The sequence below is a fragment of the Chlamydotis macqueenii genome, chromosome 5 (assembly GCF_036417535.1).
Source record: "Chlamydotis macqueenii isolate bChlMac1 chromosome 5, bChlMac1.mat, whole genome shotgun sequence".
Lineage (NCBI taxonomy): Eukaryota > Metazoa > Chordata > Aves > Otidiformes > Otididae > Chlamydotis > Chlamydotis macqueenii.
In genome coordinates, this window is record NC_141560.1 from 28,628,168 (window position 1) to 28,652,542 (window position 24,375).

At 40.8% G+C, this 24,375-nt stretch overlaps 1 protein-coding gene across 3 annotated transcripts; it reads left to right on the forward strand.

Moving 5' to 3' along the window:
- The first annotated feature begins 174 nt into the window (after positions 1–174).
- Positions 175–24,024, forward strand: LOC104478695 (uncharacterized). Of its 3 annotated transcripts, XM_086748975.1 has the most exons (9): positions 202–321; positions 1,290–1,350; positions 12,153–12,274; positions 13,370–13,508; positions 14,352–14,473; positions 16,220–16,330; positions 20,718–20,824; positions 22,228–22,318; positions 23,810–24,024. In XM_086748975.1, exons 2-9 carry the CDS (start codon positions 1,332–1,334, stop codon positions 23,924–23,926), a joined length of 828 nt encoding a protein of 275 aa, XP_086605101.1. In that variant the 5' UTR covers positions 202–321; positions 1,290–1,331; the 3' UTR covers positions 23,927–24,024. The 3 variants fall into 3 exon arrangements, with proteins under 3 accessions (XP_086605099.1, XP_086605100.1, XP_086605101.1); XM_086748973.1 differs by lacking the exon at positions 1,290–1,350 and having other exon boundaries at positions 175–321; XM_086748974.1 differs by lacking the exon at positions 1,290–1,350 and having other exon boundaries at positions 175–321; positions 14,352–14,428.
- The last annotated feature ends 351 nt before the right edge of the window (positions 24,025–24,375 follow it).

A 24,375-nucleotide genomic window follows, 5' to 3' on the forward strand; every position in this document is an offset into this window, starting at 1 on the left:
GCGCATGCGCGGAAACCCCCTCCAGGTGGTGGCGCCTTCCCGCATGCGCACTAGCGGGTAGGTGTGTGCGCGGCGCGCCCGCGCGCGCGGAGGGCGTGGCTTTCCGCTGGCAGCCTGCGCCCGGGGCACGTGCGGGCGGCGGAAGGCGGCGGGCGGTCCGCGCAGGCGCGGCGCGGCGCGAGGCCCCCGGACCGGCGGCGGCGGCGCCCCCCGGCGGCGGCGCGATGGAGCTGGAGGCGGCGCGGCGCGCGGTGCTGGCCGCCGTGCGGGGCACGTGCGCTGCCGACCTGCCCCGCCTGCTGCACTGGATGCGCAACACCAGTAAGCGCGGCCCGGCACGGCCCGGCCCGGCCCGGGCGCTGCGCTCCGGGCGTCGCTGCCGCCGTCCGGCAGCTGGCGGAGCCCCGTAGGCTGGCCCCGATGGCGGGAGGAGGCCCGGTGGGCGTAGCGGGCCCGAGCCGTTCCCTGGCCGGGCGAGCCGCTCTCGGCGCTGCGGTGTGGCTGCCCCGTCCCCTTACGGTGCCGGCACCGAGCGGGCGCTCCCCTCCCAGTGCCGGGCCGGCCTGCGGGAAAGCCGCGCCGGCGAGGCGAGGGGGGCGGCCCATCTCTGCGGGCCTGCCTAACGGTCGCCGGGCTGAGGGAAGCCGTGCGCGGGCTGGAGCGCTCCGCTCCCCGGGCGGGCGTTCGGCTCTGCCGGCGGCACAAGGCTGACGGGGCCCGGCCAGGCGGCTGCCGGCCGGCTGCCCCCGCCCGTTACGGAGCGCTGCGACCCGACCCGGCGCAGCCTGGCCGGGGCGGGGGGGCTGCCCCGCAGCGGGGTCGCCGTGGGTTGCAGTGTGAGGGAGGCCTGAAGCCGTGGCGGGGGCGGCCCGTCCGGCGCCGCCCGCCCTCGCCGGCTCTGAGCAGGGGTTGCTGTGCCCGAAGGTGTCGGCTGGCGCGGGCCCGCGTTTCCCAGGCGCCGTGGCCAGCAGCCTGCCCTGGGCCAGCGCTGCTGGTGCGCCTGGGGTGGCGAGTGGCTGTTCTGCCGCTGTGCTGCAGGGTCGGGCAGCTGGGGTGGGAACCTCCTAAACTCTCCAACGCGACACTTCAGCGGCCTTACGGGGGCAGTCTGCTCCTGGCATATCCAGCGATTTTTAGACGTTAGTCTTGTTCAACTTCACACATGTTCACGGCCACCTTTCAGGAGCTTGAGATTAACGGTTTGAGCTAATTTGCAAACCCTACTTTCCCCACTTAATGTCATCTTAAGTTAACATAGTTTTCTGTTTGCTTTCTTGTTTGTGCCTCAGTATAATTTGATCAACATGCTGCAATCAAGAATCTTGTGACAGATGAAGAGAGAAAATGTGGGTCAGTGCACAAGCTGTTAATTTGCAACTGAACAAAAAGATGACATGGAAAACTTGCATACAGGCAGTGCACTGAAGCTGTAGGCGCATAATGCCATGCTGAATAAACTGACTAAACGCTGCTTAGTCTGTGGGTATATTTACATGTTGCCATTGCAGATATGAATCCTGAAGGCCCCCTGAGTCCTTTGATCCAGTCTCAAGCAGCCAATAAATGTGCCTCCTGCTTATTAATCAGTGCCCGCGGGGACAGTAAGCTCGCTCCCTGGTGATCATGCGTTTGGTGGGAGAAAATTGTCATACGATGCATTAGTTCGCCAAGTGATGCCCTGTTGTGCTAAGGTTCTTCTTGTTGTTCAGGTCGTTTGTTACAGCACCTCTGCTTTAGGGTAGAAACATCTTCGTAGCAAACACGTGGGAACTGTTGCACAAAGGCCAGCTGTGACACCTAGAAGTTGTTCAGCTGTCCAGGTACTTAGAACTGCAAACTTGCTGTTGCCCTCTGTTTTGCGGCTCTCACGGCCACTCTGAGAGAGGCAGGAGAGCGCCTTCTCGGGCTGAGCAGGCCTGCTGCTGGCATTACGGGAAAGGAAGCAGCTGGGAATACAGCATCTACCCTCCTCGGTGGGCACACAGTCCGGCCACCTCCATGGGTTCCTTCCTAGGAAGGACATTGCCAGATGTTTTGGACCATCTGTGAGTCAGACTTCATGATTAGAGCAGAGATGGCACTTGCTAAGGCCTGAAGGCTGGAGGTCGATGGGTGTAGTTAGTGCTAATTGTAACTAAACATTCTTACATTCTGTGTGTGTATATATATGTGTATGTATACACACATGTATATGTACACATATGTGTCTATAGACATAACGGCAGAGGAATCTGCTATAAGCAATATTTCATCCCTTCTTTCTTGAGTCCTTGTCTAGATGCAGTAGCATGCTCTGCTTGCCAAACGGTGCCTGGGTTAGTGTAAATAATCTTGTTAGAAGTGTTTTTCTTTCATGCAATATGGTCTAATTTAAAAGTCTCATTGAATTTCATATGCAATCATTCGTACTGCTTGTTCACTCAAACCGTTACAGCTCCTTCTGCACTATATTAGTTTGTGTGGTGTGTGTATATGGTTTTCTCGGCTTACTGACTCCTTTAGAAATACAGTAAAGCACATGGGAGCTTACCAGTGAAACTTGAAAATGCTAAACTGTTTCGGTTAGGAAACGCACACTTAATATTTTCTTCACTTTGATAATGTGATCGTGCTTCACCTCTACCGTAGGAATTCTTAGCCAATGGTATAATTAATGTAGACTTGCAAAAATCCTTTGTCAAGAAATAACTTTTAAATTTAAATCTTTCTTTTTATGCTACAGCTTCCAAAAATTCTCATAGATAGTTTCTATGAAAGACAAGTATGCTGTAGTTCCTAGCCTTCGTTAGATCATGATTTCTCAAATATTTTTTTCTGAATTTTAATGATCTGATCTGTGCCCAGGTCTTTTAGTGAAAGGAAATACGTGTTCTTGGTTCTCTTCATAATTAAGATTTACTCTTCATAGTTAAGATATAAGCTAAAGTGTAGATCAGGTTCCAAATGATGAAGTGCTTTGTGCTTGGTACATCTGAGCAATCTGTGTCCTTGTATTTTTATATTGTTTACATCAGTGCTGGCTGCTGCTGCTTCACTCCGTACATCATGTTAAAACTAAAATAATTAGTTTTGTAGTTGCCATTCAATAGCATTTTGGCTCATATGCTGCAGATCAGAGAGCGGAGTAGACAGGATACACAGGGCAATCAGGATCAAGCAGCTGAAGTAATGAATATAATTTCATCTCTAGTCTCCTTGACAGGCCGTCTTCAGAAGGATTGTTATAGTAACTATCCATGATATTTTATTGTCTGTATTTACAGGGTTGTGCTCTGATGATAATTCATACTCTTCCTTTTTCCTATTTTCTCTCCCTTTTTCAGAAAAAAAAAAGAATATCATTGTTAATGGCCTGACTGGCTGCTATTAATTTATTTTCTAAGGAACGAAGTTGGCACTTTGAGTATCTGCATCTTTGGCATTTCCTTACAGTTTGTGATTGTATTTTGCCAAGTGCTGATGCAGTATAAAGCTAAAAGCAACCATATTTGTTCCCAGATGTGTCATTTGGGACATGTGTGATTTAGGCTGATTTTATTTCACAGATGGCCGCATGTGTGGGGAAATTTAGAGCCTATAGAATTTGCTCTCATGCTACTGCTTGTAGAAGTTACCAGTTTCTGAATCTGTTGATTGTGATGTTTTAAGTAAAAGCGTTAATGTTTGCCCTGGTTTTGTGCCGTCTTGACATGCTACAGTCTCCCCGTCTAACGTACATAAATGTGTACATGTAGGTATATGGTGGAGGCAAGGGAATTGGAAAGCTCTGTGCCTATCGCGAAGAACTTTTTGCTATTACCAATTAAGACGTATTTTGTTGCCTCTTTGGGTCGTTAACCTGTTCATGTTTTTCCACTCTGCTTTTTTTCTGAATGGCTGTGTCCTTCTGGTTTATCTCCAGTTTTCTTTTTCTTCACCCTGAGCGAGTACAGGACTGGAATAAAAGAGGTGTCTCTCTCTTTTACTGGTTTTATTTTCCTGCAGCATTGAACAGTAAGTGAGCAGAGGTATTTGCCCAGCAAATTGCATTCCTTTACCCTTTTTGCAGTTTCCTCAGAGTTTCAAATATTTTGAGTGACATCCCCAACACAACACTCTTGATCATACTTCTCTTTGTATTGTTTCTCTGAGCTGCATCTGTGATTGCATACTGACAGTAACTTCTACTGTGTAACACCTAGATAGTGCTGTGGTAATTAATACTGGCTGGACACAGGATAGTGAGGAGCTGGTACTGAGGTTTCTGCTGCTGTACCCTGAATACAGCGAGGGAATCTGAGGTTCTCTCTGTACAGAAAGAAAACAGTTTTATGTGAGATGCTAAAAAGTTACCAGATCTCTGTACCCCACAGAAATAAAAGTCTAGCTTTTGGCGGTGCTGATGTAGGAGAGAAACAAACCTCTGATGAACAAAAGAAAAAGAGTTGTAGAGATGGGAGGGATAATATTCTGAATGAAAAAACTGTAAGCAAACAAGGATAGGATAAATGGAAACAAAAATGGCGTCCTCACAGACAAGTTGTTTTCTGTGGTGTGTGGGTTTCCCCCTCATCTCCTGTTGCCATCCTATTTCTGTTGCTGTCAAGATGTTGAGCTCACAGTTTTACTTCCAGCTGGGGAGGACTGGGCATGATTCCAGTATTAGCTATAGTCAGACTTTTTTCCTCCCTCATGCCTTTCAAGTGTAGATGCAGCCGTAGAGTAAAGCCCTGCATATAGCGCTTGCCCTTTAGGATTAGTGTTGTCGTAAAGACAGCTTTATTAATTTAACTTAGTTGGTGTTTTCTGACTCACACACTGTATGCATGGAATGTTATTGAGAAAGTTTTCTGTGGAAGAACCGAATTAGTTTATAGTAAAATCTGAAGTAAAGACTGTTACATATGTGGAACTGAGAGAGCATTGACTAGGTTCTCACTCTAATGATTTCTAACTGATCTTCCTTAGTAATTACGGGAATGTAAGTGTATGCAAGATGCTATTCATTTTCTTGTTTGTATGAATACAGAATAAAATAACCAGTGATGCTTTTTTTTTTGCTATTGAGAATTTTAGAAATTCCAGATCTCTACGTGTGATGGAAGAGGGCATTACTGTTTTAAGGCAGCTCCTTAGCAACACTGCTTCGCTGTTTCGCAATCAGCCAGCTCTTCCCACACACTGCAGTGAAATGTACGTCATTTCACGGTGACTTGCATTCCAGCTTTTCTTTTGAGTTAGTCTTAGATCTCAAAGAAAATGAAATAATAAGAGTTGGAAAGAACAACAGGAACCTTTGGTGTCTTAACTGAACTTCTTAATAATAGGATGATTAATGCTTTAATATCCTTCTGCAATAACCATGTTCCAGAAGTTCTGGCTAAGAAAACTTGGGTGAAGCCCAAGAGCTAATTCAAACCACTTGGGGAAACCCCCCTGAAGATCCCCCTCAGTTGGTCCCAGCATTTGATGTATCGCTTCTATATAAATGTATGCAAGGTCATACTCCCTCTTGCTCCTCCATTACCCAAACTCTTAAGAATTTTCAGTAGTAGGAGAGATTGCATTTGGTAACAATGGGTGCTGGAGAAGAAAAGCAGCAAGAGCAGACTTGATCAAGATGTCTGTATACACGAACAGAGATACGGGAATCAGAGGAAGTCAATACAGAAATCCTAGTTTCAAGCTTGAGATTGAAGTCACCAAACCACTCTACTTACTGGCAACTACTGAACACTTTTGCTGTACTTAGAGCTTTAATGTAGATGACAAAAGGCTATCTTGGTTCATGTCAGTGAAGCATAGGTAAGGTGATGAGAAGACCCTTTACAGTTTTTCATGTACTGTCACAGAGTCTAAGATAGATTTTAAAAATATTTTTTTCAGCTGGGCTAAAACTGACTGTTCTAATACTAGCTTTTAAATTTTGTTTTAAGTCATTTAACAGTAAAATAAAACAATCTTACAAACTTTTTCTATTCTATTCATTTCATTAGAAACATTTAAATATAAAGCTAAGATTTCATGAGCTGTCGATATGTGCTCGCAGCCCAGAAAGCCTACTGCATCCTGGGCTGCGTCAAAAGCAGTGTGGCCAGCAAATCGAGGGAGGTGATTCTGCCCCTCTGCTCTGCTCTGGTGAGACCCCACCTGGAGTACTGTGTCCAGCTCTGGAGCTGCCGACATAAGAAGGACATGGACCTGTTGAAGTGGGTCAGGAGCAGGAGCGTAAAAATGATAAGAGGGCTGGAGGACCTCTCCTGTGAGGACAGGCTGAGAGAGTTGGGGCTGTTCATCCTGGAGAAGAGAAAGCTCCAGGGAGACCTGATAGCAGCCTTCCAGTACTTAAAGGGGGCCTACAAGAAAGATGGGGATAGGCTGTTCAGTAGGGCCTGTAGCAATAGGACAAGTGGTTTTAAACTAAAAGAGGGTAAATTCAGACTAGACATCAGGAAAGAAATGTTTACCATGAGAGTGGTGAAGCACTGGAACAGGTTGCCCAGAGAGGTGGTTGGTGCGCCATCCCTGGAGACATTAAAGGCCAGGTTGGATGAGGCTCTGAGCAACCGGATCCAGTTGGAGATGTCCCTACTTGCAGGGGGTTTGGACTAGATGGTCTTTAAAGGTCTATTCCAACCCAAACCATTCTATGATTCCATGATTTCAAAGTGATGTACTGGTCTGAATTGCTGATTGTTCATACAGTGTTGTATTGCTCAGAACAATCGTTGCAAATCCTTTAAGATAAGGATAAACAAAATAATTAAGTACTATTTTTTTTTTTTCTCATGGATTCATTTGTACTGGGAGCAAACCCACTTTTTAAGAAATTGGTGTAGGATTTAGTCTTGTGACTTGAAAGTTGAGGGCAGTCAGTGCTGTAAGTTCAGGCTTTTAACAGGCAGTGAGGAAGGGGTGTCTGACAAGATTAACCAGACCATGGTGGACATGCTGCTTTAGTACAGTGTTTTCCATACGGAGAAGAAACTTCTCCTCATACTCTTAGGAACAGACCAAGTTTATCCAGCTTTTTCTATTACATACTTTGTGATCTAGGCATTATTGTGTCCCCAGACCTGCTGGGTAAAATTATCAGATGATGATTTTCACAAAACAAGAATAGGAAATAGTATAAGAAAAAACTTGACTCTTTTACAGGATATGGTCTTTAATGTTTCCTTTGCAGTACTATTGTCACTGCAGGTGGAACTAAAGTGGAATGAGTCTCTTTAAAAGGATGAAAGCATGGGTTTCTGCAGTGTAACTAGTATGTATTTTGTGTGTGTGTGAAAAAGCAGTTTAGTACAAGGCTTCACATCCAAATTGGTAGAAGTGATTTATCCAAGTAAAATAGCCTTTCAGAAAAGATCAAAATAGCATTGCAGCTATACATTAACTGGAATGTATTTCTTTGTTAAAATTATGCCATACCAAAAATCTTTTCCACTACTCTGTTGTTTGCTAAACCGAAATGGGGATGTTACCTGTAATTCGATGGATTGCCAACTTTAGGAATGGGCATTAATTTCCTGGTTTATGATGAATGATACTGCTGTGAGAGAGGTCTCAGGAATACCAAGTATCTCTAAGTTGTTAGTCACTGAAACTTAATAATGATGGGGAAAACTAGTGATTGTAAAATAAGTATATGACTTACGTTGTTTAAAATTTAACTTTGAAGCTTCTTTCAATTTATGCATGTAAAGACTTAAAGAAGTAATAAAAGAAGCTCTGCTTATATTTCTGTTGGAAAAAAAAAAAACTGATTACTTTCTACCAATAGCTAAGTATCCTTAGAAATAGTATTTAGACTTCCTGAAGAAGTTGGTGTCCTGAGGAAGAGATGTGGGACTTCCTCCTTGACCTGTTTGTTCAGTAGCACTAAAACACACTGAATGATTAAATTAACCTTGTATTAAGTAACATGGGTGTTGATATTTGCTTTTTACTTCTGTGAATCTGAATATATATCTAGAAGACCATAAGGTGCTTGCTGTTATAGTTGCCTTTGCTAAATCTTCCTGTTTCCACATGACACATAATCTTCTGTTGTCATTTGGAAATCATGCACGGCTTGTCTTCAGTCATGTATTTCACAGTGCCAGGATGTTTAGGTTTTGGTATAGCAGCGCTCTCTGTCCGATGTGAGGCTTTGTGATGTTTTCTTAGTTTGTGTAGTGTTTACCATAGAAAGGCTGAGCAGCACCAGGGTGTTAATTAGGCTTTTTGTAATGTGTTAATTAAATTTTATAAATGCATGTTGAGTAGATCCAGTGGAACCGGTTTTTGAAGTAAAATACAAACACTGTACACTCAGACTTCCTCCATAAACAAATGATTGTGATTCATCTTGCAGTATTTCATGAACTCTACGGTTCTTTCCTGGTTTGTTGTCTGTTCTGTGAACACAGGGGTTGGATTGCACACTCCCCATTTCTTACATATAACAGGCACTAAAATAATACCAAAAGTAGTTTTCTGGTTTTGTTTCTTCTTTGAAGATCCCTTGTAAGGTGATACTGAGATTTTCAAGAGTGAACAGTTTGTTAAACACAAGGGTGGAGTTGATAAAACCGTACTGGCAGAGGCAGAAATGCGTATTTTCATATTTGGCACCTGTGTTCTGTACTTGATGGCAATCTATAAATATTTACATACTGCAGAAGTAAATGAGTTATTGTGGTAGCTGTTGCTGTTTCTTGCTTTGACAGGAATGAGGCGACTCTGCCTCTGAGTTCAGTCACAGACTGTACACGCAAGCGCGGAGCGTTGCATGCACAGCTTCTGCTGAAGCTGCCATTTTGTCAGCTCAGAAGGAGTGTGTTCAAACCTTCCCTTTTTTTTGCTCCTGAATGCTTATGCTTTACAGTATGAACTGATAGTTAGGAAGGAACATTTCCATTAGTCATTTATTTTTCAGTGTCAGTGTTTCAGCAGTTTTTTGTTTGAGCTGCATATGTGTTGTAAGATTTTCTTCAGGACCTGTTTCATAGAGAGCATCCACAAGAACTCTTGTGTGCCATACTTTTTTTTGTAAGAAGAGGTCAGAGGGCCCCGTTTAAGATGGTCAGTGTTGTCACAAGTGTTGTACAAATGGAAGTCAAGGCAGGGAAAGGGTATTTTGGATTTGAGGAAGATGGGTGTGCTACCCATCTCCCACTGAATTTTTCCATTTCTCTGCTGTAGAGCTGGGACACTGAATAGCCCAGAGAGCTGTTCACCACTAGTGTTGTCCGGGAAAGGTCACCCGGGCCAGGAGGGAGCAGATCCTATTGATGCACCAGCTCTGCGAGAAAGGGAGCTGAAGCTCTGCATTTGCAGTGTGATGTGGCTGGCCTGGTGGTCTATGAACACTTCCTGCATTTCATTAAATGCTGTATATGAATTTGATACTCCTAACAGGCAGTATAACAGCTGGATGAGCTCTCTGGCATAGTAATAGTATTGTTTGAAAGTGTGTGCCAGATGTAGGGGCTTATTACCCACAGACACTGGTCTGTACAGCTGCTAATATCAGCTTTCCACTCTCTCATTCTGTCTGTAGCACGATTTTTCTCCTTCTTGCTTCCTCAGATGTTATCCACCTCAGCAAACTCTGGCTCCGTTGCACTGTGAGGGCTTGTCATGGTGCTGACGGTCCCAGTTAAGCAACAGTTAAAGCTGTCCACCTTCCCTTCCCATAATCTCTAAGTTTACTTCTGTGCTGTGTCACATCCATAGAAATCTTCCCTCAGCTGGTCGGAAAAATCACTTGCTGCTTCTGGGATGTTCATAACAAATCTGCAAGTTGTTGGATGGACCATGAGGTTAACAGGAGATGGGTGCCCATTAGAGGTTTCAAATTAAAATGCTGACAAGCTGGAGCTGCTGCATTGCACCTGTTGTGATGTTTGTGCTGCTGCTGTTGCAGCTGCTGCCTCTGTCCTTCCTGTGTTCCTCAGTGCAAAGTCTGCGTCTCTTTAGGAGCTGAGGTTCTGGAGAACTTAACCATGAGCAATCTGGAACAGCAAAGTGTCTTCCTGTTGTGTAACAGCTACCAATGGTATTGAGCGCATCGGGGCCTTGGAGCGTTACTGCTATACATTTAATAAATAATAAACCTAATATATGTTAAGGGAATCCTGATTATTTAAAGTTTCTGCTGCTTACTGTGGGAGAATCAGGATTATCTACTAGAGTCAGTTTTGGGGCATCTTGAAAGAACCATTTACATTTACACTCTTAAGAAGAGAGTGTCTTGCACTAATGAATGAGGGTTTCTTTAATCGTATTGTTCTGACTACAGTGCTTAAGCATTCAGGAGCATTTCATAGTTAAAAGTTTAGCTGGTCTCTGTTTCTTATACTAGCCTTAAAATTTGTCACTGTTGATAGCATTGCCCATGTTCCACGGGAAAAATTAAGTATATTACCATAGAGAAACTTGTAGCATGTTTTATAGATTGATTTTTAACCTGTTTGCCATCAAACTTGTCTATACGAATATGCTCACCTGGGACAGCAATGCTAACAAACATTAACTTTTTAAAAACACTTCTAAAAGCTGTCAGATCTTATTTTGGTGAGTGATACACATACATGTAAAAACCACACTCCCTGCCCAACATCATGGCAGTCTAAACAGAACAAGAAACACACCAGAAGAGGTGGGGAAGAGAGGACAACTGTGTCTGTTTTAAACAAGGATCAATAGATGGGTTTGGTGTATTTTTCAGGATTAGGTTTGTGGTTGCTTTTTGTTGTGTGGTTTTTGTTTCTTTTTACAGGTATGTAGGTTTAACCTGAGATGTGTCTTTGTTTAGAACGAGTTCAGTGTCCTCAGAGCAGTGAGACGTCCAGACATAAAGGATTTTCATCTAGTCCTTCTTTTGAGGAAAAAGTAACAGAAAAGGAACATAGTATAGGCGTACAGCAGATGTCATGCTGCATGTCAGTTAGGAACATCATTCTCTGGGAAGAGAGCTAACATGAAACTGGAGTGTGTAAGGATGTTGGCTGCAAGATGTGAAAAGTCTGATTAGTGCAAATAAACCTTTAGCTGGAGTAATGTGTCTCAATACTGCAGATCATAAAGGATGAGAGGGTCCAGAAGATCCAAAAGGGAGTGATAAGAATGATCAGAGTCCTAGAAAAAATGCAGGAAATTGATGGATAAGTGGATCTTGTTTATTCTAGAAAAGAAGACAGATGGGACAAATGACAAGTCTTCAAAGAAGTAAAAAGTTGCTATGTACAGGAGAGGAACAAACTTTTTTGTTTTCATTCTGAGTGAGACAGAGAGTACTGAGTTTAAATTGTGGCAGAAGAATTCTAGATCAGTTATTGAGAAAAGTGTCCTGTTCTGACAGTAAGTGTAGTCAAGCACTGGAATAGATTGCTAAGGGAGGTTGTGGAGTCTCCAGCCCTAACAGTCTTTTTAAAAAAAATAGTTTGGAGAAGTAGTGACACTTATTACTGATTCAGCCTTGGAAGAAGAAAGGATTGGTGACTTCCCAGTATTCCCTCTCAATCTGCTTTCTAGATGTCTTAAGAAAGAAAGAAAAAAAAAAAGTGTTAAAGTAATGCAGAGATATCCTGGAAAAATAGCAAGAATTTACAATGTGGCTTTGCAAAAATGTCTTGGTTTACATCCATTCCTATTTTACTTCACATTTGAAATATTTTGATAGTTTAAGTCATCTAAAATGTATTGTAAGTTGAACTGTTGAACTGTGCATTATTCCTGATGTTTTTGTAACCGTGTTATTAGAAAGATGGTATGTATAAAAAGAAACTGGTATTAAAAAAAAAAAAAAGAGGTCCTCCATTCAGGCAACTATGAGTTTTGTAATTTCTCCAATAGTTCAAAAACATCTTTGATGTTTTTATATCTTAAGTTGAAACAGTATCACTTTGGTGGCAGCCCAGACCATCATATGTGAGTTATAAGTTTATAAATATGAAAATAATTTGAGATTTCAAAAAAGTGCTGTGTTTATTTTAAGTGGCAAAGTTATTACAATTCAAATCTGTCATTGGCTAGAAAAGCTAACAAAGGCTGAAAAATGCATTTCAAATAAAAACCTTATCCATCTGGTATTGTTTATGTCTTGCAACTGCATTGTACTGGTCATCACTTAGTCCACATGATCTATATATGATTGTTCAGGGGTTTTTGTCTGTCTTGATTTATAGATGATTTTGATGAGCTTGTGGTCAGTAACAATGATGTTGTGCTCAAAAACATCGCTGAAGATTTGCGGAATCGTTTACCCATCGACGCAATGTTTAATTCGGAACACCAAGCTGTTCAGAAAGTAAGCCAATTGTTCTGGTCTCCTTTTGCTGAATCACACCATTTATTTGGGGACTGTGCCGATTTTGGTTTTAGCAGTAGTTCATAACAGAGAATGAGCACTGGATTGCGGTGTAGGAAATCTGTTTGGTTCTCAGGTCTGTTGCTGCATGATTGTGTGACCTGAAGAAAGTTGCTTCACAGAATACTTTGATCATAAGTTATTTGGCATAGCTTTCGTTCTGTGTGGTACAGCACCTGTCACAGTGGTTCTTAATGCTAGCTCCATAATAGACTCTAACAGCCCCCTTAAAGAAAACAGAAATACAAGGCCAGTGTTTCGCTGTTGCCATAATGTGGGCAGCTCAGAAATTATTTCCAGCTCTTTTCAGATTCTGATGGCTCAGAAAGAGGTGGGCTGTGAGTCCTGTGGGAGGGGAGGGCACCTTTTCTACTTGAGCTGTCAGTACAGGGGGAAAGTAAACACATTTCCCAGGAAAGTGATGTGTGGCTCTTAAACGTGAAAAGTGGATTGGCCACATGCAGCAAGCTTGGGAGGGGAAGGAAAGAGGAGTAGGAGGATGAAGATTATACCCCTTGAAATTATGAGAAGGCAAGCATCCTGACTGGTATGCTTTTGATTGAAAATGACACTCGTGTTAATCAGCGGTGTTTCCAGATTGAGGCATAAGGCATGAAGATGAAAATATTCAGACGGTTGAAGCTGAGAAGCAAAATTGCCCTTCCTCCTGAACTGAGGTTACATTCTCCTCATTAAAGTGGAAGAGAAAAAGCTTCCTTTAACCTGTACCTCCTCTGTAGCCAAGGAAGCACGAAGGAGACAAACTTCACAGCAGATTTCCTACTCAGCTATCAAAACCAGCTTGCTTTCCTTGTGTCGACTTCCGCTTATTGGTTATTTCAGTGGAATTTGATGATCCAGTGTACATGCAGGATTTCTGTGATTTAATTTTGATTTGTAACTTCTGAGTAGGGAGAAACTTGGATCTCAGGGATTTTGGGAGAGGTGGGATGGTGCGACAATTGACTGTGTAACAGGGTAATTGAAATTAAGAAACTTGGTTATGCCTTTCTTAGCTTTTGTTCCTCTTCTCAGATACACCAGCATCCACTGCCCATGATTCATGTTGATGCATTCCTTTATGATGATGATTTTGTTGATTCATTGTGTGAGGAGGGGAAAATGAGTAGGAGCTACTGCACAGAGTGTGGCTCATACAAGACTGCATCTTTAGGTAAGTGCTCTTTCGGGAACACAAGAAACAAATTCAGTTTAACCAAACTGGTTTGTGCAGTGACTCAGCTGGATGACACCACTTCCAGCTGATGGAGGACATTGTCCAGGCTGGTGCAGTACACAGGCCAGAACTATTTTGCATAACCAATGGAAGAAGACTCCTACACGTGTAAGTTGAATTAATTTGCTGTGTATGAGTGACACTAGTTGCCCACAAAAACTGGGCAGGGAAGAGGCAGGGCTATGTACCACTGAAAAGGAAGATGCAGGAGGAATATTATAGGAGTCCATGCAGTAGCCTCAGCCTCCTCTCACAGTAGAAAGCACCATCTGTATTAAAGCTTGTGTGTAGTGTGGTGCAGATCAGTGCTGTCGCCAGTATAGCACAGGCATTGAAGGAGGAATGGTTTATATGGAGAACATTTCATTCCTTAAAACCTTGGAGTTGAAATTGAAGCTATTAATATATCTGCCCATAAAAAGTTTCACATGAGTTGTGTTGAGCCTTAGGTACCATGTTTCCTCTTTCACTTAAAACAATTTCAAGTTACTTTGTTTTGTATTCTTTAATGTATGTCACTGCAGAAAAAGGTAATTCAGTTTCATGAAGGATTTCAAAATTCTCCTTTTAAGGAAAGGAATCCCCAGACTCAGCAGAAACTACTTGACAGGCTACCTCTGATCTGCAAACCCTGATTTTCCAGGGCCCCCAACACTAGTTCAGGCAGGAAACCATACAGGTTTTCAGTGATGATAACTGCTCAGATTTATATTTAATTGGTTAATAACACAGTAGTTAGTACTGCCCACCCAACACCTTTGTTCTGTTCTTATTTCCCAGAGTTTATTTCGCATTCCTTTTCCCTCATGGAACTGAAGTTTCTTTATCAACATGTACTGCCTGACCTGACAGGAAAGGTAGTGGTTGACGTTGGCTCCAGGCTTGGTGCAGTGCTATTTGCGGTAACTTCCAGCACAGGAATTCATATTTTATTACTGTGACAAACATTTTCCCTTTTCTCTGCCTACTCTCGTTACTCCATCTTGGATGGGTCATTCTAAGAGGCACTTCTGATCTGACTCTCTGAACAGTATAAGGTGCTGTTTATTCGCAATTTCAGTTCTTGTTTTGTTCCTCACAAGAGGGAATACAAATGTTGCTTATGGAGAGGAAAAGTCAGTAGTCCAACGGAGTAGCATATTGCTGTCACATATGCTGCTCTTTTGCTAGTTCCTGCTCTGCCTCTCCTTTGTAAGTAAGTTTGTCCTCTATGTCTTGACCTTGTCTATATATAGATCAGTTATGTTAAATTCCTCTATGAAGCTGACAAACTGTTAAATTATACAAAGGAAGACTTTGATATGAATTTGTCTCCAAAAACATATTGTCCTGCTCTGCGTTTTAAAATGCACGTAAAATACTTCATCGAGAAACTTGAGTGCAATTTTGATTGCTTTTGGCATGGCTGGTGCAACATATGGCCAACAGCAACGCAAAACATACATTACAACTTTCTTACAAAAGTCAATGGCTGTTTAGGCCTCAATCTTGGAAACGCTTGAGCATGTAATGTTACTCATCTGAATAATCTAATTTTGGGACTACTCAAATGAGGAAAGTTACTTCCATTTGTAAATATTTGCAGCATTGGTTCTTTAAATGGTAACACTTTTGCTAGCCTGAATTTGTTTTAAAGTGCTTGTATTATTATAGTAGAATATAATCTCAAGATAAAGCAGGGGAAACGCTTCAAAAAAAGAGTTCTCCTTTTAAATTATGTTCTTGGTTTGTATTGGAGGAGGGCTGACTTTACCTTCACAGGTTGCTTTTCTACTCTCCAAGTTACCCCCGCCTCCCAAATAAAACCAGAACAAATGGTTTCAGAAAACTTTAATAATTAGGTTGTAGCACAAAGGTATCTCAGATATTCAGTATCTTTAGCATTGTTTGTTTGCCTTTGCTGTTGCTGGCAAAGTGTATTTATGGTGTTCAGTGGAGACAATGGCACTTAAAGCAGTATCTTCATTAGGGCCCTGTAGGCTCAAGTATTTGTACTTTTTTTTTTCTTAACATCTCCAACAACTTTCCAAAATCTCAGTCCAAAACTGAACCATTATTTTGGGCATACTATTAAGGGATATTTTTTTTTTTTCATACGTACCTGTATGAAGCACCTGAAAATGGCAGTAATACAATACTGAGAGGTACTGACAAAGACTCTGTACCAAAATATCCCATTCTATTACTGGCATATTGGTCCCATTTTCACTCACTTTAACTATGTATATGTCTCATGGTTGCTTTTTTTTCTCTTGCTATTTTCTTCTTTCATTCTTCCAAGAAACAAAAATGTGCAGAGTCTTTTCCTTTCACACTGTTTGTGTAACTTGATTTGTACTGCTTTTTTCCTTCTTAGACCATTTTTCCTCTATTTCGCAAATGAAGTGAGGTTGGAGCTTTCCTTTTGTTTTTATTTTGACGTGTCATTTTGGATCTCTTATTAAAATTTGTGAGACCTAAGTGGGAATTTCCAAATCAGTGGCTTAGCTCTGAAAAACATGTCACGTCCAGTGAAAGACATTTCTCAACCTGCTGTTTTAAAAAGCTGCCTTAATCTTAACCTGTGTTTTATTTTTTCCGTTTTAATGGAAATTTTTGAACTTGTTTTAAAGGCATCACGGTTACTGAATTTCCTTTTCCTAATGTAGGGTTATCTTTATAGCTCAGCATCCCAACTGTATGGAGTAGAAATGAATGCAGACTTTTGTCAGTTGCAAGAAGTGATGATTACAAAATACCAGTTCATTGACAGAATAAAGGTAACTAAATATATGGTTTAGTCTGTGTATTTTAACCACTGTGTACTAGGTATCCTGTTTATGTGAGTGGCTGGTAAACCTGGTATACCAGCATTCTGAGAAGTTTCTGCCTATCTTTTGATCCTAAACAAAGGCTTTGTGTTAGGGGAAAAAAAAATCTCATAGCAGAGAGGAAGAGGGAAATTATAAAAATATGATAACGTGTTGAATCACTTAACCTTTTTCCTGAATGGTCTTACCTACTGGCTCATGAAAAACAGATAGCTCTTAGCTGTTTCTCCCAGTGACACTACTGACACTAAATTCTGTGAAACTGAGTGTATAAGGAGTTTCTGTCATGAAAAATGTCTCTCTGTCATTAACGTTAGCAGAAGGATGTTTGCAGGCTTTGCAGATTTGCATCTAAGAACACCTAAAGAACTTATGGCTATTGGCATTTCTTTTCTTGGAATGTCAGTGCATGTGTATCTTCCACAAACAAAATGGATTTCAAACAATGTGATATTGTTATGGGAACCATTTCCTTAGTCCCATTAAGGAAGTAACTATTACTATTTTAATGAGAGAAAAAAAGAATCCTTTCTGAGGAATACCAGTTATTTTGTTACCAGCAAAAGTCGGTAAGTAGAATATGCTGTGTAGAGTAGTGGCTTTAATAATGTGTTGTTGCACGTGCTCTTGAATAGAGTCACACAAGCTGCTTGGTGTAGTAATTTATTGGAAATTAAAGTAACTAATTTTAAACTGGAACGAAATCGTAGACATAAAATATTCAACATAGGGTAAGCAGTATCATTGGGTTGCCCAATTCAGTCCCAATGACTGCAAGTCCCTGGAAACGTTCAAGGCCAGGCTGGATGAGGCTCTGAGCAACCTGATCTAGTCGGGGATGTCCCTGCTCCTTGCAGGGGGGTTGGACTAGATGACCTTTGAAGGTCCCTTCCAACCCTAACCATTCTATGATTCTATGATTCTATAAGTTTGTCAGTAACCTTTGGTTTTTGCATGTGTTTTGTGTTCATAACACTTTATTGTGATGAGACTGAAAGTGCAGTTAGGAACTCTGACAAGTTAATTCGGTGGAGCTGGAGATCTATATGCATGCTTTTCAGCTTTGTATATTCTTTATTATAAGCCTTTTTGTTTTTCCTTCACACCTTGTAATTCTGCTGAAGTACTCATTTCAGAGCTGAAGATAAGAAGATAATATGCTTTCAAAGCAGTGCCTGAGGACTTAGCTGTTTGAGTCTCATTAGATGCTAATTTAGTCATGTGACTCCTGTTATCACACTGCTTTGAACATTTCAATCTTAGATTTTTATTTCAGCCCCAAATGAATCCTCTCTAGAGATACATATGAACTGGAAAAATAGTTGGAATCCAGTTGCTAATAATAATTTATGAGACAAATTTGAAAAACTTTTAAGAGACCTTTCTGAAATAATGATTATTTTTTCAGGATATTCTGAATTTTTATTAGAGCATGTTCACAAAGGACAGAAGGATGGCAAGATATCTTTAGTGGCTAAATATCTGGGTGAACCTTGTGTTTCTTTGGTCAACATTTGATTTGTTAAAGTACATAGAAAGTTGCTCAGCATCTTTTGCCATTTGAGCAAACACGTAGATGCTGGGAGGAAAGTAAACAGTTCAACAGATCTTAGGAAACTTGAGACCTCAATTCAGAAATTGCCTGAAATCATGGAAGCCTTGGTGTGTATTGCACTGGGCAACAGGGCAGTTTTAAAATCAGTTGTTGCCTCCTCTGTTGTGTCAGCACACAGCCAAGCAGGTCAGGGAACTGGTCCAGCTGAAAAAGAAACCAGCAAAAAAGTGATGTTTTGGCTGGAGCAATACCCGAGTGCGGCCACACTGCTTATGTGGTCTCACGTTTCCCAGTAGGAGTGAGGATATGTTTGGAGAGAATGGGGTGCTTCCGTTACTTGCGTCAGCACCGTCACCTACTCTGTAAATGCAGACTAGTTTTAAGTTAAGGTTTAAGCCTTACTCATGTCAAAGAAACATTAGCACATGTTCAAGGTTTCCCAGTAGTTCAAGCGTCTTTCTGAACTGAGGCTTAAAATACTAGGTCTAGGGCATTAAGAAAATTTAGTGCTAGTCGTGACTTTTTGTGCTGGCAGAAGTCCTCTGCTGGAACAATCCACCAGTCACTTGTGTTTGAACTAGAGGACTGCTGCTCAGGTTTTTTGTACAGAAGTTCAGTGGGTTTGTTATTTTTGCCCCTTGAAAATAAAACAGTAAAGTAAAATATCTCCTTAGACTTCGAAATAGTGATCCAAATCCAACTTAAAGTCCAGGTAAATCTGGGTCGTGATACGTGAGTCCTGTCAGATCTGCCTGAGGCATGTTTTGCCCCTAGCTCTCTGTCCTGCACCACTGCTGGAGGCTGCTGCCTGTGTAACAGGGCAGCAGTCAAGCCGGTATCCGTAATATCTCTATTTAATAGAGATCAGTAGATATATGCTAATCTGCAGTTAGCCGTGGGTCTATGCAGAGGACATGAGTTGACAGGCAGGACCTACTGTATTTAGAAATGCTGATGGTGGCCTGAGTGCCTTTCTCCTTTCTCTGCTGCCTGAATGCTTGAGCTCTTCTTAATCAGCTCCTGTGCTGCTACATTTTACATGCACTGGTTTTAGATACATTATCGCCGATCTTAATTGTCCTAAAAAACTCTGACTTTAATGAACTAGTGGATAAATAGTTTAGATGTCCACACACTAAAAGTGAAAGTAGAAATTTGACCAGTCATTCTGATAGCTAAGCTGTACCTGTTTCCTGGTGAGATAGAGCCTTCAAACACTGACCTGCCAGTTCTGGGTAAGGTACAAGAACACAGTTGCTTCCTTTCCACTCACTCCAGGCAGTAGTGAACAACTTGGCATGGTAATGTGTTTTAATGTGTTTAACAAGGTAAAGCTGTTTGTTTTACTGATTTGGAGCACTTGCAGAGAACCCATGGAATATAGCTGTCAAAGATGAAATGCTGCAATGCCTCATTTTTTATGAACAGTAGAGTTTTGTTTCTGTTATTTACTGATATTTAAATATTTCGCTATCATTGCAGTTGCTATAATGGATTCTGATAGCATGAACCAGAGTCATAAACTGTGGCAACTCGTCATCTTTTCCACAGTTGAACCCTTACAAGTTACACGGGTGGTAGTATCTGTTTTCTCTGTCAATCAGAACAGCATGCTTTGCGTGTTCGTTACAAGGAGGAATACATAATTTACCCTCCCACTAAGTGTTGATATCGTGTTAAGTGGGCAAAATGTTTTTGAACAGATAAGTGTTTTTAATCTTCTATACTAACATTCAACTTTCCTGTCAGAATTAAGAATTCCTTTTTACATCTGTCCAGTGTTGGAAGGATTTGACAAAATTGAAATGTCAAGTCCATCAGGTTAGTATATTCCCAGCACAACCTAGTAGTAGGTCACACAGGAAAGAAAATAAGTTGTTCAGATTTTCTGTCCATTTTCAATATATAGGGGTGCACTTAAAAAAAAAGTTGTGGAATGCAAGTAATATTCAGATTGGCTTTCTTTCCCTTATCGCTTCAAAAGGTGTTCCAGTTTGTGTTTCTCCTCAGATTTGGGATGTGATGTATTTCTCCATGTTTAAGAGGAAATCAAACACATCTTGTCAGAGTGTTAATGAGCATCTATATTCTCCTGTTTTTATAATCTCACCTATTTGAAAATGACATGATGTGCTAATATCCTTTTTGGTAGGTGAAGGTAGATGAAATCAAACCAGCTTCTATGCTGACTGGAGAGGCAGTTGTTTAGAAAGGTGAAGTACTTGTCCTCCAGTGCCACCAAGCATTCTGCCTTTCCAGCATTCCCAGTCCCAATATATGCTGTGAGAATTCAGCTGTCAAACCTGGGTCTGTAATGTCTTTTCTCGTTATAATCCTTTACTAACCCACTGAGCCTGCGAGATGCCTTTTAATATCCTCAAAAAAGCTTTAGCTAGCTTAGCTCCTTTTCTGAAATCAATGAGCATTTGTGATAAAATATAGGTAAGTGAAATATAACAGGCATCGCATACATAATCTCCTCTTTTATGGCACACAGTGTTCTAGACCAAAAGTCAGATGTAGGTTATTCCACTTAATGTAATGAATCGAGTATTTTAATTAGAGGAGATAAATCTGATTTTTATTTTTTCTTTTTTTAAAGCTTATTCTGGTTATTTACTTCAATTTTATCTACTATGAAGCCAGTGAGATACCCATTTTTGTAACTGGTTCAAAGTGGTGGTAGTCGGTGCTGTATTAGGTTGACAGGCTTCATGGCTACTTCAAGGCTGTATTTGTCTCTTAAATTAATTTATGCCTTGTGAAATTTTTCTCCTTCAGGTGGTTCATGCAGACATCTGTACTCAGGCTTCACTTCTTCAGAAGGCTGATGTTGTTGTAATGAATAATGTCTTTGAATATTTTCTTGACAGACAGGAACAGGCCAGGTAAGCTATGTGTCCAAACAAGTAATCTCTTTCTTTGGCAATGTGTGTAACCTTGTGAGTTACGGAAAACCTTAAGGTTGTGCTTTTTGAAGTCACATACATAAATTACATAAGGAAATTGTTTTAAACTGCCTACACTTAATTGTTATACTTAACTGCTAAGGTGTTGTGGCAGTTGTTTATTGTTAAACCCACTAAACACTGCTGCTTTGTTTACCCAAACCTTGGCCTGAATCCTTGCACTGATCTGTTAGAATAGTATCTTGCTGTTAAAGGATCTGAAATTACTATGTCAGTGTAAAGCTTAATATTCAGAAAGAAGACAGGTCACTGACTTGTGGATGTCAAAGCATTAATATAGATGCACTGCAAAACATGGTTATTAATTGTATTTCTAATATATCTTCATAAGGATGTCTAATATATCTTTATGAGGTAGCAAATAAATGCGTGGCTGAGGTTCTTCTGTTTCAGGTACAAGAAACTCACAGATGAGCTTTTGCTAATCCAGCAGTATCAGTTTAAACCGTAAATAACTTTATTGTCCAAAGTTACTGTGCCATTAGAATGGGCAGTCAAAAAGAAAGGATGCCTGTGCCTCCACCATCCCAGCCAACAGTTGTGACATTCGCTAGCAGTTTCAGCTGAGGCTTGTCCTGCTGCCCTTGATACCAGGCAGTAACGTCAACCAGAGAGGCACACAGTGGGTGGATGAAGGGTAGTGGGTGTTAAGATTGACGGGAGATTTGTTTCCAGGCACATGACTGAGAATTCATTTGATTCTTCAAGAACTCAGGGGTAGTGGTTTAATGTTGCATTAGTACCATGAAGACAAATGACATTTGAAGAATGCTGGAAATTAAATTCTTTTTATTCTGAATTGCCATGCTGTGAGAAATGATCTGACTTGCAAAATCAGAAAAAAAAGTAATGCTGGGGGCTATATTTAAATACTCTGATTGCTGATGTCTTAAGTAGTTTGTCACGACTGTGAAGTGTATATGCAAAGAGCAGTTTGTTGTTAAGCTTAATAAAACAATGCACTCAGAGACTGGATTTTCTTCAAAACCAAAAATTTAAAGGGACCAAATGTCAATGTTTAATCCTAGTCCAAAGTGAAGGTGTTGACAGTACAAAATGACATGCCTGTATGTATCAGAGTTTAAAAGTTACAAAATCTAGCATTGTAAGACCATATATTCCCTCTGTTTTTAATAAGAACCTTGATTTTTTTCATACAAAGGTATTTGCTTAGGTATTAATAGTGACTTGATAAGCATGCACAGCAAGTCTTTAAGCTTAGTCTGTCTCTGGCTACTGAACTGTAAAAGTGTTAGATTCATTTTGTATCAAATGTGGGGTTTTTCTTAAAAATTGGTGACTTACTTTTAAATATGTTTCAGAGCTTGGGAATTTATTGCTTGTAATGTAAGGAAAAGAGGGTCCTTACTAGTGACAGTTCCAAGCCTTAAAGAATCACTCTCAAAGCTCCAGGTAAGTTCCCTCAGATGGTTTTAGCCAACACATTTTGTCACTTTTTATGAAAGTGGCACTTCTGTAGTTGAGGTTAGCTGCTTGCCAGTATTGCTGTGAGTATTGTGTGTAATTTTGTGCATAGATTATAAGATGTAGGGGTCTGGATTCTAATTCTGAGTTGATCACCAACACATCTTCCTGTACTTCAGTTGTTCCCGTCTACAAAATGGAAATCCCAGCCTATACCAGTAGACTGCATTAATCATTATATTATCATATGTATTATTAAAAATACTTTAGCTGGGATGTTAAAAAACCCTACAAAACATTAGCAAAGCCATATTATGATATGAGTAATTTTTGTGATAATCCTATCTACTTCAAGCAGACTTCTAGGTATAGGAGTAGAACCTCAGAAGTACATGTGTATTTATAAACTTCTAGAGGCAAAACCTTAAAATGTTTTCTCTATTTAGCTCTACATTTGCATGTTGCCTTGAAACATAACAAACTGTTTTGTTAAGCCAGTGGGAGAAAGGGACATTTTAAGATGAAGAACCATCCCTGAGGATACTCTATCTTCTGACCCTCTGTCTGCATAGAAAATGACTCATAACATGCCAGTATGAGCTGTTACAAGTACAGATCAGGGAGAGATGTGGTCTCCTAACTAGCCATGTGATTACCATCAGGTGTCTTGGATCAGTAACATAGCTTTAAATTGCAGTTGGAAATAAACATGACAACAGTACAAGTTTCAAGGATGTTGAACGCCCTGTGCTGCTGCTGCTGTTCCCTGGGTAATAACCACTTCCGACGGACCAACCTCTGCTTTGTGTTCATTCTGCTATAGGTCATCGGTAGATTACAGTTGTTATGTGTACGATGCCTAGACAAATTATGTGGGCTGGCTTTCGTTAGGAAACAGAATGCCGATCCTACATGACAAGGTTATTTATGAAGTGGCTTGCTCGCCACAATAGTCTGCTTTAGAGAAATTTAATCACTTGTTGCCTGTATGCTGATGGGTGAGATAGATGCTCAGCCCCAGAAGCCCCAGGAGCAGCAATGTTATCATTTGACCTTTTCTTGGAGCAGGCGGTAGTTACATAGCTGCTAGGAAGCCCTTTGTAGCCTCAATACAATACTCCCTGGGTGTAACACAAGAAAGTACCTGTGATTCTTCCACGGTATGATCAGCTGCTCCCTCAACACTTCTGTCAGAAGGTTGTCCTCTGGTCAGGATGCTTGAGGCTTATATGAATGCATATAGAGAAGCAGTCGCAACATGCTAGCAAAATAGAGTATTGACTGAGATAATTTTTAAGAATTATCTTTATTCTCTCCTATTCGTGTTAAATGGTGTTTCCAGAAATGAATTTATCATTGCTGCGTAATTTGGAATGACTAATCTCTGTTATTATGTCTTGCCTTCTTGTACTGACCTTGAAACTCCTGCTATGTTTCTCAACATCATTTTAATTTAAGGATCTGTTTTCATTGTTTTAGACAGATATACAGCTGAGCCAGTGGGTCGAAGAGATACAGCTAAACTATGATGAGTATATGGAAAAGGATGTTGACAGAGAAGCACTTGAACAAATACATTTATACAAGATTCTCTAGTACCTGGAAAAATTTACTAGTATCTTTGTAGTACCGTGTATTTTGGGCCTAAAATGAATTTGCATTGATTTGTATGAATAAATCCGGTCAAAATTCTTAATTAATCCAAGTCCTGTCTGTCATTTGTAATGAAAAAGAGTCTTTTGAAACAGGTTTTCTTATGGAGGCATTCTTTCTCAGCAGAGCATATTAACTTTTAATGAGGAGGTAGCCTTATGGTTTAATTTTTGCAGAAATGTTAGAAAGAGTGTCTACATACTGATGCTAAAAGAATTTTTGTTCACTAGCATTGTGCACTGCTAATGTTTACTAAATATATCAAACCTAAGAATAGCGAATCATTATTAATGTGAATGTTAAAAATGCATTTAGCATAGTGTTACTTAAAAGCTGCAGTACATTAGAGTTTGCTCTTTTGTCTTGGTGTAGACCATTTATTATGATCAGTA